This window comes from Thalassophryne amazonica, chromosome 11 (assembly GCF_902500255.1).
Source record: "Thalassophryne amazonica chromosome 11, fThaAma1.1, whole genome shotgun sequence".
Lineage (NCBI taxonomy): Eukaryota > Metazoa > Chordata > Actinopteri > Batrachoidiformes > Batrachoididae > Thalassophryne > Thalassophryne amazonica.
In genome coordinates this window covers 46,370,454-46,386,797 of record NC_047113.1, presented here as the reverse complement: position 1 = coordinate 46,386,797, position 16,344 = coordinate 46,370,454, and the positions used below count along the sequence as shown (strand labels likewise).

Sequence of the window (16,344 nt, the reverse complement as noted above, 5' to 3'; positions counted from 1 at the left end):
GTGATGTCAACCTTTGATTTTTTTATGCAGACCCGTAATAGTGATGACACCATATGGCCGTTGTTGGCCGCACTGACTCAGACTGTCACGATGAGCCCATAAATTTGCAAAGAGGCGGAGCATGCATGGCTCTGTTGTGTGACGACAGAAGTCTAAACATGCCCTGCTAACCTCGGTTCAAATCATCCAGTGGCGTTTTCGTTAAAGACGTTCTGAGAGTTGGAACTCAGCTCAGCTGCTGTCACTTAAAGTTGCCATGCCCCATTTAAACATAACTTCATGGATTAAAACATCTTAAACTAAGAATTTAGAAAAAAATCAACCCCCTGTAGAGATGTCATGGAGAGGAATCAAGCAACCAAGCGACTAGTCAAGGAAATGCAACTTTTTCTTCTTCCGGGTTGAACTCATCTGAGCCCATTGAAGCTTACCACTTGGTTCTGGCAGACACCTTGAGTTGTTTGTTACAGATACACTAACATGCCTCCTTCATGTAATGACCACATACTTCCTACTAAATGCACTGTCACCTGATAAAATACCTCCTTAAATTGGGCGGGCTATTTAAGATGCAGAATTTCCCAGCTCCCCCTCTGCCTGTCAAGCAATGCCAGCTACAACATGTCATTACTGCTGCTCAGCCCTGTCTCCACCCCAGCATCCACCTGTGGGCTCCAATCAAGGAGAAAAGTGTATATCTAATAATCACTGTCTTTATCTCAAGCAAGCATCTGTGACCAGAGTCTTGCCACCAAACTCAAAGCTGTGGGCTGCTGTTGCAATAAATATTCTTCATTATAAGTGTTCCAAGAAATATTCTTATACATGAATTGTCATTTTGGGCTTGCTATCTTCTAACATTATAATCTTACACCATGTTTCTTGGCTGCTTCAGAGCTGTTTGATGACTTTACTGCATATATCAAGTCATCAAGTCTGTGAGCATGCGCTGATACCACACTTTCCCACATCCATGACATCATGGAACCGCCTTGTGTCCTGGATAGAAACAAACCACCCAGGTGACAAGCGATCCATCCCCACATCTCAAAAAATAATGATTTAGCTGCCACCGCCAAGTGAAAAGTGAGCAGCCCCTTGGCCTTCTCTAGCCACTGGAGTTCTTTGAGCCACCTGATGTTAGCTGTTCCTTCACAATGCAAGTGATACTTTTCAAAGTGCAAAGTCAATGAAGAGTTTAATATTTGTCACTTGATACACATTTTCTCTTAAATGATTGCTAAGACTTATGGTAAACATAAAATGCACAGAAAGCAGTCACATAGTTGTAGTATATTTTGAAAATATATTCAAATACTCTGGGCCCAATCTTGGTGATTTATGGTGCACGATCTATGGCATTTGAGATGTGTCCAACTCCATAATGCAGATCAGAAGACTGATCTGAGTTTGCTTAATTAGTCAAGGGTGTGTTTGGAATAACGTAAAATAAACCGTATTGTCAGGGCTGTAGTGGGCTGGAACCTGCTGTGCTACATTTTCAAGAGGGACTCAGATGAGAGGTTTTCTGGTGCCAGATAGCAGTCCAACTGCAGTGTGCCTGACCACACCTCATTTTAAGACCAGCACGCCCATGGGCATTTTAAACTGTTGAATGAAACTGGAGATAAAATTACTGAATTTTGCACAGCTCTCTTGTGTAACACCATTTGCACAGAAATTAGTGGACAAATCATGTGCAAATATGTTGTGTTTTTGTGCACACTTGTGGGGAATTGCTTTATGTGAGGGTTGTAAATTGGACTTGTAGTTATAGATGCACAACCAGGGTCAACTTGCAGATATTTAAAATTGATTCGAAGTGGGGGAGTTTTTTTTTTTAATCAAATGAAAGGAAAGATAACACAAAAAATATTGGTCACCAGTGTACATAGTTTATTTCATGTTTTTGTCATATTTCTTCCTCTCTTTATTGTATTTTTCATATTAGAGCGCCTTACTTCTCCACGGAGCCCAGTAGCCAATGGCAACTTCAGTCCAGACTCTTCCTCTGACCCGTGGCCCCAGGAAAAATTTCCGTAACCCATTCCCTGCCTCCCTCCTCTCCTCCCACTGCAGGATGGGAAGCGTAGGCAGCCTGGTGGAGAGGCCTGATGTGTCTCCAACTAAAGGTAGCCGTGCAGTCCCTCAAGTGAGGCCCAAACAGTCAAATGGACTCCTGAAAAAGGGCTTCACCCAGAGAGAGCTTCTCAATTACCTCAACATCACCAGGTAGGCACCATGGTCAGGAAGCAGACTCAGTTAGAGAAGATGTCACATATTTCTGCTGCTCTTATAAAGCCAAAATACTCTTAGAGGTGTAAGGTTTGATCAAATCTGACCTGGTTTCAGTTAACATATTGTGCTTGCAAACAGGAAGGAGCCCAAATCTAGCCCAAGCAGTGACAGAAAGAAGGACGTGATCTCCGGCTTCAGGTCTGTCAGTGCATGTGAGGACGACAACATATACACAAAGATCTACAATAAAAACGGCACTGAAATTGACCTGACAAAGAACTCGCTGCCAACTGGTGGCAAGTATGAAAAGGTAAATATTGTCTGCTACTTCTCCTCGACCCTTCCAGTAAACTTGAATTTAATGTTGTCCTAACTAAAACTGCAACTCGTAGCAAGAACACAGATCAGCACTCAGTCATAATACAGTTTGAAACAGTTCTTTTGGCGCAGAGGATATTGTACCGTCTTCACACCCCAGCAGTTGGCACACTTTCACATATAAACAACTGTAAACAGCATTGGCAGGAGGACAGATAGTAACACACACTAGTCCAGTGGGCACTGATTTTGAAAAAGGCCAAAATGAACCATCCATTTTACCCAAGCCCCAACCTCCAGTGAAGAAAGTAGAAACCCACGCGGGAATGGTAAATCAGTTGTTTGAATGGCTGCTTGTGGCCAGGTCCATTGTGAGTCAGTCCCCATAGCAGCCCATGTTAAATTCTCCAATTTTACCAAACAAATAAACATTTTTATAGCCTGATACAAAAAAGGTTTTGGACTCTAAACTAGTTATAGCTAGCCATAAAATTATCAATAATTAGGGGCATTGACTGTCTGAGTGGCAACGTCAGGACCCTGCTAGCAGAGGCTGCTAGCTGCTGTGGATTTGACACAGTTGAGTTGACTATTTGTCTTTTTGGAACATTTTATTACAAATAACTCAGCTAATATGGCTTGCTTTGCTTTTAATCGTACTAACAGACCATCAAAGAAGTCAGTGCTCCAGTATTTCCACTGAGTGAAATTTTAATATTATTTAATTTATATGTTAGAACTCAGCCACATGGGGTGTGCAGCCAGTACATTCTGAGTGCCGGTCCCAAGCCCGGATAAATGAGGAGGGTTGCGTCAGGAAGGGCATCCGGCGTAAAACAAGCCAACACAACTATGCAGACTCAGAATCGAATTTCCATAACGGATCGGTCGCGGCCCGGGTTAACAACGTCCGCCACCGGTGCTATTGCCCAACAGGGTGCCGGTGGAAATTGGGCTACTGCTGGACGAAGACGACGAAGAAGAGGAGGAAAACGTTGCCACGAACAGCGGGAGAAGAAGAAAACTAGAAGGGTGGAAATGAGAGTGGGGACTTTGAATGTTGGTAGTATGACTGGTAAAGGGAGAGAGCTGGCTGATATGATGGAGAGGAGAAAGGTAGACATATTGTGTGTGCAAGAGACCAAGTGGAAGGGAAGTAAGAGCAGGAGCATTGGCGGTGGGTACAAGTTGTTGTACCATGGTGAGGACAGGAAGAGAAATGGTGTTGGGGTCATTTTAAAGGAAGAGTATGTTAAAAGTGTGTTGGAGGTTAAGCGAGTGTCTGACAGGGTGATGAGTGTGAAGTTGGAAATTGAAGGGGTGATGATGAATATCATCAGTGCATATGCCCCACAGGTAGGTTGTGAGATGAAGGGGAAAGAAGATTTCTGGAGTGTGTTAGATGAGGTGGTGGAGAGTGTGCCCAAGCATGAAAGAGTGGTGATAGGAGCAGACTTCAATGGGCATGTTGGTGAAGGGAACAGAGGTGATGAGGAAGTAATGGGTAGATATGGTATCAAGGATAGGAATGGGGAAGGACAGATGGTAGTTGATTTTGCAAAAAGGATGGAAATGGCTGTGGTGAATACCTACTTTAAGAAAAGGGAGGAGCACAGGGTAACATATAAGAGTGGAGGAAGGTGCACACAGGTGGACTACATTCTTTATAGGAGATGCAAGCTAAAAGAAATCAGACTGTAAGGTGGTAGCAGGAGAGAGTGTCACTAGACAGCATAGGATGGTTGTTTGTAGGATGACTTTAGAGGTAAAGAAGAAGAATAGAGTGAGAGCTCAACAAAGGATCAGATGGTGGAAGCTGAAGGAGGAAGACTGTTGTGTGAAATTTAGCGAGCAGGTGAGAGAAGCACTAGTTGGAGGGGAAGCAATTTTGGACAACTGGAAAAGTACTGCAGATGTGGTGAGGGAGACAGCTAGAGCAGTACTGGGTATGACATCTGGACAGTGGAAGGAAGACAAGGAGACTTGGTGGTGGAATGAAGAGGTCCAGGAAGCATAAGGAGAAAGAGGTTGGCGAAAAAGTTTTGGGATAGTCGGAGAGATGAAGAAAGTAGACAGGAGTACAAGGAGATGCGGCGTAAGGCGAGAAGAGAAGTGGCAAAAGCAAAGGAAAAGGCATATTGCGAGCTGTACAAGAAGTTGAATAGTAAGGAAGGAGAAAAGGACTTGTACCGATTGGCCAGACAAAGGGACAGAGCTGGAAAGGATGCGCAGCAGGTTATGGTGGTAAAAGATGCACATGGTAATGTGCTGACAAGTGAGGAGTGTGTGCTGAGAAGGTGGAGGGAATATTTTGAAGAGTTGATGAATAAAGAAAATGAGCGAGATAAAAGGCTGGATTATGTGGTGAGAGTAAATCAGGAAGTAAAAGAGATTAGCAAGGACGAAGTGAGGGCTGCTATGAAGAGGATGAAGAGTGGAAAGGCAGTTGGTCCAGATGACATTCCAATGGAGGCATGGAAATGTCTAGGAGAGATGGCAGTAGAGTTTCTTACCAGATTGTTTAATAAAATCTTGGAAAGTGAGAGGATGCCTGAGGAGTGGAGACGAAGTGTGCTGGTTCCTATTTTCAAGAACAAGGGTGATGTGCAGAGCTGCAGTAACTACAGAGGCATAAAGCTGATCAGCCACAGCATGAAGTTATGGGAAAGAGTAGTAGAAGCTAGGCTTAGAAAACAGGTGAAGATCTGTGAGCAGCAATATGGTTTCATGCCGAGAAAGAGCACTACAGATGCAATGTTTGCTCTGAGAATACTGTTGGAAAAGTACAGAGAAGGACAGAAAGAGTTACATTGTGTGTTTGTGGAGTTAGAAAAAGCTTATGATAGGGTGCCAAGAGAAGAGTTGTGGCATTGTATGAGGAAGTCTAGAGTGGCAGAGAAGTATGTTAGGGTAGTGCAGGACATGTACAAGAATAGTGTGACAGCGGTGAGATGCGCAGTCGGAATGACAGACTCATTCAAGGTGGAGGTGGGATTACACCAAGGATCAGCTCTGAGTCCTTTCTTGTTTGCAGTGGTGATGGACAGGTTGACAGATGAGATCAGACAGGAGTCCCCATGGACTATGATGTTTGCAGATGACATTGTGATCTGTAGTGAGAGTAGAGAGCAAGTTGAGTCTAGTCTGGAGAGGTGGAGATATGCTTTGGAAAGAAGGGGAATGAAAGTCAGTAGAAGCAAGACTGAGTACATGTGTGTGAATGAGAGGGAGCCCAGTGGAATAGTGCAGTTACAAGGAGTAGAAGTGGTGAAAGTAGATGAGTTTAAATATTTGGGGTCAACTGTTCAAAGTAATGGAGAGTGTGGTAAAGAGGTGAAGAAGAGAGTGCAGGTAGGGTGGAGTGGGTGGAGAAAGGTGGCAGGAGTGATTTGTGACCGAAGAATATCAGCAAGAGTGAAGGGGAAAGTTTACAAAACAGTAGTGAGACCAGCTATGTTGTATGGTTTAGAGACAGTGGCACTAACAAAAGACAGGAGGCAGAGCTGGAGGTAACAGAGCTGAAGATGTTGAGATTCTCTTTGGGAGTGACAAGAATGGACAAGATTAGGAATGAACATATCAGAGGGACAACTCAGGTGGGACGGTTTGGAGACAAAGTCAGAGAGGCGAGATTGAGATGGTTTGGACATGTGCAGAGGAGGGACCCAGGGTATATAGGGAGAAGGATGCTGAGGATGGAGCCACCAGGCAGGAGGAGAAGAGGGAGACCAAAGAGGAGGTTCATGGATGTGCTGAGAGAGGACATGCAGGTGGTTGGTGTGACAGAGGAAGATACAGAGGACAGGGTGAGATGGAAACGATTGATCTGCTGTGGCAACCCCTAACGGGAACAGCCGAAAGACAAAGAAGAAGAAGAAGATTTAATTTATATGTTAGAACTATTAGCGGCAAGTTAGCCCTAATTAGCAAGTAGCTTGGTGAGTCCACTGATGGTGCAACTGCTATGAGGGCAACATGCCAGTCATACATTTTAATACCTGCACCCAAACCATCTGTTGTGAAAACCACCACTCACTCCACAAAAACATACATTAGTCAGGAATCCAAACTGTGGTTATCCTCAAACTGTAGCTTTGCTTGCTTGGGAACTGCAAGCTGGGGTGCGTGTTGAGGCCTCATTTATCCTGCTCAGTCTTGCCCATGCGCCATCTCAACCTAATTTTGTCCTACCCTTAACCTGAGTTGGTTCTTGCATCTGTGTTGTGACATAGATGTACGTTCCCCATCCAACCTGATCGAGCTTGAGAGGTGCTGCACAAAACTGCTCAAAGATAGGTGCATCAAGCTTGTGGCATCATATTCAAGAATCCTTAAGCTGTAATTGCTGCCAAAGGTGCATCAACAAAAAATACTGACCAAAGGGTGTGAATACTTACATTTGTGTGATTTTTTTTTTTTAAGCTTTTTATTTTTAATAAATTTGCAAAAATTAAAAAAAAAATACAACTTTTTTATGTTGTAATTATGGGGTGTTATGAGTAGAATTTTGAAGGAAAATATGAATTTACTCCATTTTGGAATAAGGCTGTAACATAACAAAATGTGGAAAAAGTGAAGTGCTGTGAATACTTTCCGGATGCACTGTAATAGAAACATATTGATTTAATTTACACGTCAGCCTGTTTATCCTTTAGCTGTCGTCTCCACTATCTCCTCTTAAACCTCCCAAACCCTGAACTTTTTCACCTCGTCCTTCTCATCCTTTAGGCACGTTTTAGGTCTTCAGCCTTCAAGCCTGTCACGCCTAAAAACTTCAGCTCCATGCAAAACCTCTATCCATCTTCTAAGACAGAGGATGATGACCTCGGCCTTTCCAATGGGTTGAACAGAACCTATGCACATGCCTCTAAAGCTGTTTCCACCTCTTCCTCCTCCTCCTCACCTTCCCGTCATGGAGGACTGACATCAAGCAGTAGCAAGGTCTTGTGATCACAAGTTTCCAGTAAATTCCATGCTGCATCAAGTTGTATCTTAGAGAGACTCGGATTAGGAGTAACACCTGCATTGTGAGGGAACATCAGCTGTAACATTTTGGTTAGGTGGCAGATTTCTCTGCATGATGCAGCACGTAGGTTCCTCAGAGGAGGCGGGCAAACAACAGCACATGAACAAGCCAGTCACGGAATGTACAAACACACACACACACACATACGAGGTCTATTAGATAATAAACCAACCCTTTTTTTTTTTTACTATATGGATTTGAATGACGTGCGATTACATCAATCATGCTTGAGTTTTTTCACGCGTGTCGGTGACGTAATTTCCCTGTGGGCAGGCCTTGAGTGAGATGTGGTCCCGCCCTCTCGGCTGAATTCCTTTGTTTCACACGTTGCTCGAGACGGCGCGCGTTGCTTTATCAAAATTTTTTTCTGGACCTGTGAGGAATATCCGAGTGGACACTATTCGAGAAATTAAGCTGGTTTTCGGTGAAAAGTTGATGAGAGATTATGGGGTGTCGTGCAGCGCTTCCAGGCGCCGTCGTCGGCCTGTTTCGAGCTGAAAACATCCTAATTTAAGGCTTAATTCACCCAGGACGTCGTGAGAGAACAGAGAAGATTCAGAAGAGGCCGGCATGAGGACTTTATGCGGACATTCCACTGTTTAAGGACATTTTTTTAATGAAAGACGTGCGTGTTGAAAACCATTTGTAAAATTCAGGCGGCTTTTGATGGCTTTCAACAAGTGAGTAACTGAGAAATTGTTTAACAGCTTGGGCATGTTCCTCTGCCCGCACGTTCTTTCATTACAAAATGTCCGTTAACAATGGAATGTCCGAATAAACTCCTCATGCCGACTTCTTCTGAAAGTTCTCTGTTCTCTGACGACTTACTGGGTCAACAGAGCCTGAAATGTGGAAGTTTTCAACTTGAAACGGCGAGACGCTGCCGCCTCAAAGCGCAGATCGCCATCAGGCGCCGTGGGCCGTCCTTACGGCGAGACTACCAGACCAAAATCTCTCATCAGCCGTTAAAATTTTTACCGAAAACCAGCTGAATTTATCGAATGGTGTCCACTCAATTGTGCATTACAGTTCTGAAAAAATTTTGATCAAACAAAGCAGCAGTCTCTGAGCCATTCCTAAACAATGAAAAAATCGACGAGAGGGTGGGCGACTCCTCACTCAAAGACTGCCCACAGGCGAATGACATAACCAACAGGCGTGAAAAAACTCTCGCATGCCCACGAGGGTTCAAGCATGTCTGATGTAATCACACGTGATTCAAATCCATATGGTTTTTGAAAAAAATAATAAGGTCGGATACTTTTCTAATAGACCTCGTATATACACACATACAGTAGTGTTCAGAATAATAGTAGTGCTATGTGACAAAAAAGATTAATCCAGGTTTTGAGTATATTTCTTATTGTTACATGGGAAACAAGGTACTAGTAAATTCAGTAGATTCTCACAAATCCAGCAAGACCAAGCATTCATGATATGCACACTCTTAAGGCTATGAAACTGGGCTATTAGTAAAAAAAAGTAGAAAAGGGGGTGTTCACAATAATAGTAGTGTGGCATTCAGTCAGTGAGTTTGTCAATTTTGTGGAACAAACAGGTGTGGATCAGGTGTCCCCTATTTAAGGATGAAGCCAGCACCTGTTGAACCAGCACCTGTTGAACATGCTTTTCTCTTTGAAAGCCTGAGGAAAATGGGACGTTCAAGACATTGTTCAGAAGAACAGTGTAGTTTGATTAAAAAGTTGATTGGAGAGGGGAAAGCTTATACGCAGGTGTAAAAAATTATAGGCTGTTCATCTACAGTGATCTCCAATGCTTTAAAATGGACAACAAAAAAAACAGAGATGCATGGAAGAAAACGGAAAACAACCATCAAAATGGATAGAAGAATAACCAGAATGGCAAAGGCTCACCCACTGATCAGCTCCAGGATGATCAAAGACAGTCTGGAGTTACCTGTAAGTGCTGTGACAGTTAGAAGATGCCTGTGTGAAGCTAATTTATTTGCAAGAATCCCCTGCAAAGTCCCTCTGTTAAATAAAAGACATGTGCAGAAGAGGTTACAGTTTGACAAAGAACACATCAACTGGCCTAAAGAGAAATGGAGGAATATTTTGTGGACTGATGAGAGTAACATTGTTCTTTTTGGGTCCAAGGGCCGCAGCCAGTTTGTGAGACAACCCCCAAACTCTGCATTCAAGCCACAGTTCACAGTGAAGACAGTGAAGCATGGTGGTGCAAGCATCATGATATGGGCATGTTTCTCCTACTATGGTGTTGGGCCTGTATATCGCATACCAGGTATCTTGGATCTGTTTGGATATGTCAAAATACTTGAAGAGGTCATGTTGCCTTATGCTGAAGAGGACATGCCCTTGAAATGGGTGTTTCAACAAGACAATGACCCCAAGCACACTAGTAAACGAGCAAAATCTTGGTTCAAAACCAACAATTAATGCCTCGCAGATGTGAAGAAATCATGAAAAACTGTGGTACAACTAAATACTAGTTTAGTGATTCACAGGATTGCTAAAAAAGCAGTTTGAACATAATAAGTTTTGAGTTTGTAACGTCAACAGCAGATGCTACTATTATTGTGAACACTCCCTTTTCTACTTTTTTTACTAATAGCCCAATTTCATAGCCTTAAGAGTGTGCATATCATGAATGCTTGGTCTTGTTGGATTTGTGAGAATCTACTGAATCTACTGGTACCTTGTTTCCCAAGTAACAATAATAAATATACTCAAAGCCTGGATTAATCTTTTTAGTCACATAGCACTACTATTATTCTGAACACTACAGCTCTGTTTTCAGATGAAGTTTGTGGGAAGTTTGATAACAGGCCAAGCAGCAAATGATGTGGTTTGAGTACATCTCTGTCTTCACTCTCCGAAACAAAGCTTTTCATTTGTTATTAATGTCATTAGTGCCTGAGCTCTGATTAAGGTGATAATTGTGACTGTGTAGGCCCGCTCCTCAGTGCGTGGGATGAGCCAGGAGGAAGACAACCTGTCAGACTCGGGCCATAACTCCATGAGCAGCCTGCCGCCGTACCGACCTCCATTCCGTACACACCTCACTCACATCAGGTCTGTTGCTGTCATTTATTTTTCTGCTTAATGATTTGTTGGTTGTGATGTTGAATTTCAACAGCTGTCTGTTGTTTTTGTTGTTGTTAGTGCATCTATGGGCCACATCAACACCATTGGCTCCCTGGACCGCACCTCTCTGGTGTCAAAGACCGTCGAGGCAGGGGGCGTGTCTGTCGGTGAGGCAGCAATGGCATGCCGCAGCATGGCGACACTTAGCCGTCTGGCTCCATATGGTGGGGAGGCTCCACCTCCTTATGAATGGACACTCTCAGTGTCTTTGGAGGATGTTGTGAGTGCGACACCGACTGACAGATACAAAGTTTAATACGCTCTCCTTATTATTACTAACCTCTTCACGCTGCCGCCTGTGTCCAGGTACGTGATCTGGAAGAGCGCCTGCTGGAGAAAGAACATGAGCTGAAACAGGTGAAGAGAAACCTGGATGAGAGTGAGGGTGCCATCGCTCAGGTGGATTTCATTTGGCTCGTGTGCCTGCTGTCCATCTTTACGTGCATCTGCCTGCTTTTTGATGTTTGACCTCCATCTGCTCACCGCATGCAGGTATTTGAGGGGAAGCAACGTCTGTGGGAGAAGGAGATCGAGGAACTGAAGCGCCTGTATGCGGCAAAGCTGCTTCAAGTTTCCCAGCATGCCCAGCATTCACAGCGGAGCCTGCACATGCAGCTGCACAAGGCCCAGCAGGAGAAGACTCAAATGCAAGAGGAGGTTGAGAACTTGAGAAGAGAAGGTAACCAGCAGGCTGGTGCCAGGGCAAAGCAACCCAGTCCTACACTGGAGGAGACGCAGTGGGAGGTAAAACGTGGCAAGTCTGTTTTACGAAGGGAACAAGAGCGATTTAAAATGAAAAATACTAAAAATTTCTCTTTTCTTTTGCATATGTCAGGTGTGCCAAAAGTCAGGGGAGATCTCCTTGTTGAAGCAACAGTTGAGGGACTCCCAGGCAGAGGTGACCCAGAAACTGAGTGAGATCTTCCATCTGAAGACACAGCTTAGGGAGACCCGCATGGAGCTCTGTAACAAGGACAGCCAGATAGATGCATTAAAGCTGGTCCTGCAAGGTAGAAGACATCAGAGCTGCCTGTTTCAGACAACACAGGAAGAGGGAAAAGGAGCTGAAGAGAATACCTCACCTGGAATAACAGGTAGTTAAATCTGCCTCCAACATGAATTCATGTTAGTCAACAACAGAACTGGCATATTATCATCTTGATGACAAAAAAAGCACAGACTAAAAGTCATTTACAGTCACAGGCTGTGACATGTATGTGGAGGAAATAAGTATTTGATACACTGTCGATTTTGCACGTTTTCCCACCTATAAAGAATGGAACGGTGTGTACGTTTTATCATAGGTACACTTCAACTGTGAGAGACAGAATCTAAAAACAAAATCAAGAAAATCACATTGTATGATTTAATCATACAATGTGACATGTATGATTAAATCATACATGTATGCATGTATGATTTAATGCATGTCACTGCATATAATCATAAATGATTATATGCAGTGACATGCAGTGCTGTAAGTATATTCCCCAACTTGTTGTGAGCATATCTGATTTTAAATTGTTTCACATATCTCATAAAAATATACAGAAGAAAAGCAACTTGATTCAACACAAAATAAAGATTGTTTTCATAAAGCCGTTTTATTTATAGAAGAAAAAATGTTAGTTGCCATTCAAATCATCAGTTAAATAGAACTGTTTCAGCAGTATGAAGTTGGATAAAAGGTGTCACTCAGAAGGATACTTTGCTAACATCAAAAGAAATTCCAGAGGAGTTGAGGAGGAATGCGATTAAAATACATCTGTCTGGGAAGGGTTACAAAGCTGTTTTTCATGCTCTGTGAATCCAAACAACTGCAGTGAGGGCCATTAATGGAGAGAATTTCACACAATCATGAGCCTTCTCAGAAATGGCTGACCTTTCAAAATTCCTCCAAGACCACAGCAAGACTCGGCCGGGAAGTCACAAAAGAGCAGAGGACCATTTAGAAGGAACTGCAGGCCTCTTTCATCTCAATAAAGGTTATTGTTCATGGCTAAATTGTCAGAAAACACAGGGCAAAAAAAGACATCCATGGAAGAATGGCAAGATAAAAAACGCTGTTAACGCACAAGATATGTACATATATACACATGACAAGGTATGTACATCTATGTATCATTAGAATAACAATGATAGTTACCTCCATTACTACACACAATTTGACCAAAGTTATGCTACATAAAATAGCATCGGCCCCAGGACTGAACCCTGGGGTATGCCAGAAAAATTCAGACATCGTGTTGTTACAAAAAAGCACATTCAACCAACCTGACAGGTAACACAGGTGTCTGCTTCCTTATTGCGTTGCATAAATAGGGATATGTGTGGTTGGATATCCCCGAAAATTGATGTGTGGCCTTCATGGTAGACTGTGCTATTGATCAGGTGTTGATTAGAGAAACTCTCTCTTTGACCAAAATGTCATCAGTGACACTATCTCTCTCACCTTACAAGTGATACTCCTCATCTGAGTCATCTTAAGTAACTTTTGTTTCTAAAAAGTTAATTTCAGTGCTACTGAGGGATTTTTCAAAGAGATCTACTACCAAAGACACCCAGCTGTCACCTCAGGGCACTGATTAGTGTCCATGTCTCATAATCGTACAGTAAGGAAAGAATGAGCACAACCCAAAAGATCTGGACCTTCATTCTCTGGCATAGCTATTGGCTTTGCTAGATACCTCTGTGTTTCTCGACCTCAAAGTCCACGGACCCAAAGACATGAATTTCACTGCCGAGATACGTGAATGTTGACAAGTTCAATATTTTTCACCACATACAGATACGCCGCTGATGGTTGAGCCCAAGAAGTCATTGAAAGTCTGGAGTTTAGTCTTGAACAAGGACAGTCTCAAACCCAGACTCTCCAACTCCTCACTCAGGAGGTTTGCATTGATTCTACAAAGATCAGAGCATTGTCTATGAAGTTTCCCTTTCCTCTCCAAGAAAGACATCTGAACCTCTGGTTTCATGACCCTACCCAACACCTAGTCCATGCAAGCGCTGAACAGTGTAGGAGCCAGAACACATCCCCAATAAGCACATATATGCACTTGCAAGACGTCTTGAGATTCTGACCCCAGTCCACACAGCACTCACAGTGCCACAGGGCTCTCACACCTCTGTATTCACCATAGTGTGATATCAAAGGCAGTGTGGCATCTTAACTGGGTTTCTTATCAAAAGATCAAGAGCACCTCTGTGCTATTTTGAGTTATGCTTCTTCCATACATGTACACATGCAATCCACTTCATTGCAGTTCAGGTTAGACCTTACTCTTACGAATCACCTTGGGGTGAGTTATGCTGTGATTTGGTGTGGTATAAATCAGTTGACTGAATTGCAGGAGGGTCCAGGGGCACAACAGAGGAGCGTCTGCGCGCAGAGCTTCTGCTGGAGCGACGGCAGAACGAGGCCCAGGCCATGGCTTTTGAAGAAGAACGGCAGACATGGCAGATGGAAAAGGACAAGGTCATCCGCTACCAGAAGGAGCTGCAGGCAAACTACATTGAGATGTACCACCGCAATGAAGCACTGGAGAGGGAGCTACACCAACTGAGATCAGAGATAGAGCGAGGAGGAGGAGGAGGAAGAACTGGAGACATTAGGAGTGGGACACCGGAAAGAGTGGACGAAAAACAAGAGGACAGACCTGCCTCTGGTTTGCCGTGGATAGAGGATCGAATCATCTGAAATCTGAATGTGATGGAAACTTAACTGCATATATTCAACACATCAAGACTTGGCAGAACATTGGTGTCAGTTATGTAATAATTCCAAGAAGCGAGATGTCAAGTTTAAGAGTTCTGTCCAAATATAAACCTACAGATGAACTCAAGTTGATAACTTGAGTTCATTTGCTAAGAGGTCAATTTTGTATCAAAGGGTTTGTCTCAGAAACTTTTGTCTGAGTGTGTGGTTTCCTGGACTCAGGGGGCGGCACTTTGCAGCTTTGACACAAAATCTTCATCTCCGGGTTTAGTGCGGAGGATGAAAGCAGTCCGGATACTGATGCCAACGTGCCAACAGGAAAACTGTAATACTTCAGAAATAAGAAATGGTGTTGGACTTATTTTTGCATTTGTTTATCAAATTGTTGGGTGAGATAAATATATTTTGTAGATATTGAGATTTTCTTTGGTCTTTTTTTCATTGTATTGCTGGCACACCATTGTCTTTAAAGCAGCCCATCTTTCTGCAGGAATCGTCAACTGAAGATGCAAAGTATTGTCATTTTGCTTTTTGGTGCCATTTGTTGGCACACATCCAGCCAATAACAGCAATTGCATGAATTATTTCAGCATTTTCAGATTTTAAAGCAGGAATGTTAAAATATTTAATAAGAAAACAGCTCCCCACTGACCTTTAAGCATACTGTGACTGTATTTGCTGGACTTGGAACTGCAAGTTTTTGTTCTGGATTCATAATGAACATGTACGAAGTGGTGTAAACATTGTTTATCTGGTACTTATATTGTGGTATAAATTACTACTGCCAAACTCTTGTCTGCTTTGTTTTTAACACAAAAAGATCACTTGTACTAATTGTACAAGTTTAAAATCTCTTGCAAACCATCCCAGTGTTAGAATGCATGCTCAGAGAGAGGGCAGCGCCTCTGCTTTACGTTCGACACCGATTCATGCAAATTATTTCTCTGTGATTCAGGGCTATCATAACACTGAATGCTTCCGTGTGGCCTTGATGTTTGATCAGTTCTTTGCAGAAGTGAAGTGAGCCACTTACAGGTTCCACACTGTTTGAGTTCAACCATTATGACCTTCGGTTTGTCTCTTCAAGGTCTGGTGATCAAAACCTTAATAAGAATGTTTCACAGTAACCGTTGTCTTATCTTTAACCAGGTCCCCGAAATGGCCATTCAAAATTAGTTTGACATTTCAAGGTCACCCAGGGTCAAAGGATAGAAGGCTGTGCAAAAGGCTGTGCATGATGCCATATTAGTGTTTTATAGTAACCACAGGTGTCTTCAACCCGTTCTTTGGAATACCCATTCTAAATATCTCCTATGTAAGCACTGGTCCAACAGTTGGCTTTTACCTGATGCTTCTCAAAATCAAATTATTTTGTCCTGGGCTAACAATTATTTCACTACAGTTGGTTGAAGACAGTTATTTTGTTCATACACCAGCTGAAAGCGCCCCTACATAAAGTACAGCTGCATGCGGGTCTAAATCTCAAACATGATCACATCGTGTTGAGGTTTATCCATCTTATCTCCTGCTTACAACCACACAATGAAATGTCAGCCAAGATGGATGTTTTCAAGAAATACACGCTTCAGTACCCATGAACTATCTAAACAGGTGCCAAATCAGACTTGGCAGGAATCAAACTGTAACATTTGATTTGTTCCATTTATTTATTTCTCTGAAAGTGTCAAGGTGATGGAAAAGGTGAGAAAACTGAGGTAACGCTCATTTATTTTTATTCAAGGTCATAATCTAAAGTTACGAGCTGTGTCTGACTCACAAAGTGAAACCTTCTATAAACTGGAGCTGGCTAAGACCAGAGCTCAGGAGATGGTGAGTGATTTTAGTGAAATGGGTTGTCATCCCTCACTGCTCTTTGTGCAAACTGAAGCAGTTCCTGGTTGTTGAATTCCTTCACAGAG

At 42.9% G+C, this 16,344-nt stretch overlaps 1 protein-coding gene across 6 annotated transcripts in view; it reads left to right on the top strand.

Annotated features, from left to right (window-relative positions):
- The window catches only part of n4bp3 (NEDD4 binding protein 3), an 81,647-nt gene extending 66,433 nt beyond the window's left edge, over positions 1-15,214 (top strand). For 2 of the 6 annotated variants that reach the window (XM_034181483.1, XM_034181482.1), the window contains exons 2-10: positions 2,080-2,232; positions 2,377-2,548; positions 7,285-7,497; positions 10,514-10,635; positions 10,726-10,927; positions 11,014-11,106; positions 11,200-11,451; positions 11,543-11,801; positions 14,061-15,214. In XM_034181483.1, the coding sequence (XP_034037374.1) occupies positions 2,081-2,232; positions 2,377-2,548; positions 7,285-7,497; positions 10,514-10,635; positions 10,726-10,927; positions 11,014-11,106; positions 11,200-11,451; positions 11,543-11,801; positions 14,061-14,407 (1,812 nt within the window). In that variant the 5' untranslated portion in view covers position 2,080 and the 3' untranslated portion in view covers positions 14,408-15,214. Of the gene's footprint in view, positions 1-1,951; positions 2,233-2,376; positions 2,549-7,284; positions 7,498-10,513; positions 10,636-10,725; positions 10,928-11,013; positions 11,107-11,199; positions 11,452-11,542; positions 11,802-14,060 lie in introns of those variants that run through there. The other 4 variants (XM_034181479.1, XM_034181478.1, XM_034181481.1 and 1 more) reach the window with 3 other exon arrangements.
- Positions 15,215-16,344: the final 1,130 nt, after the last annotated feature.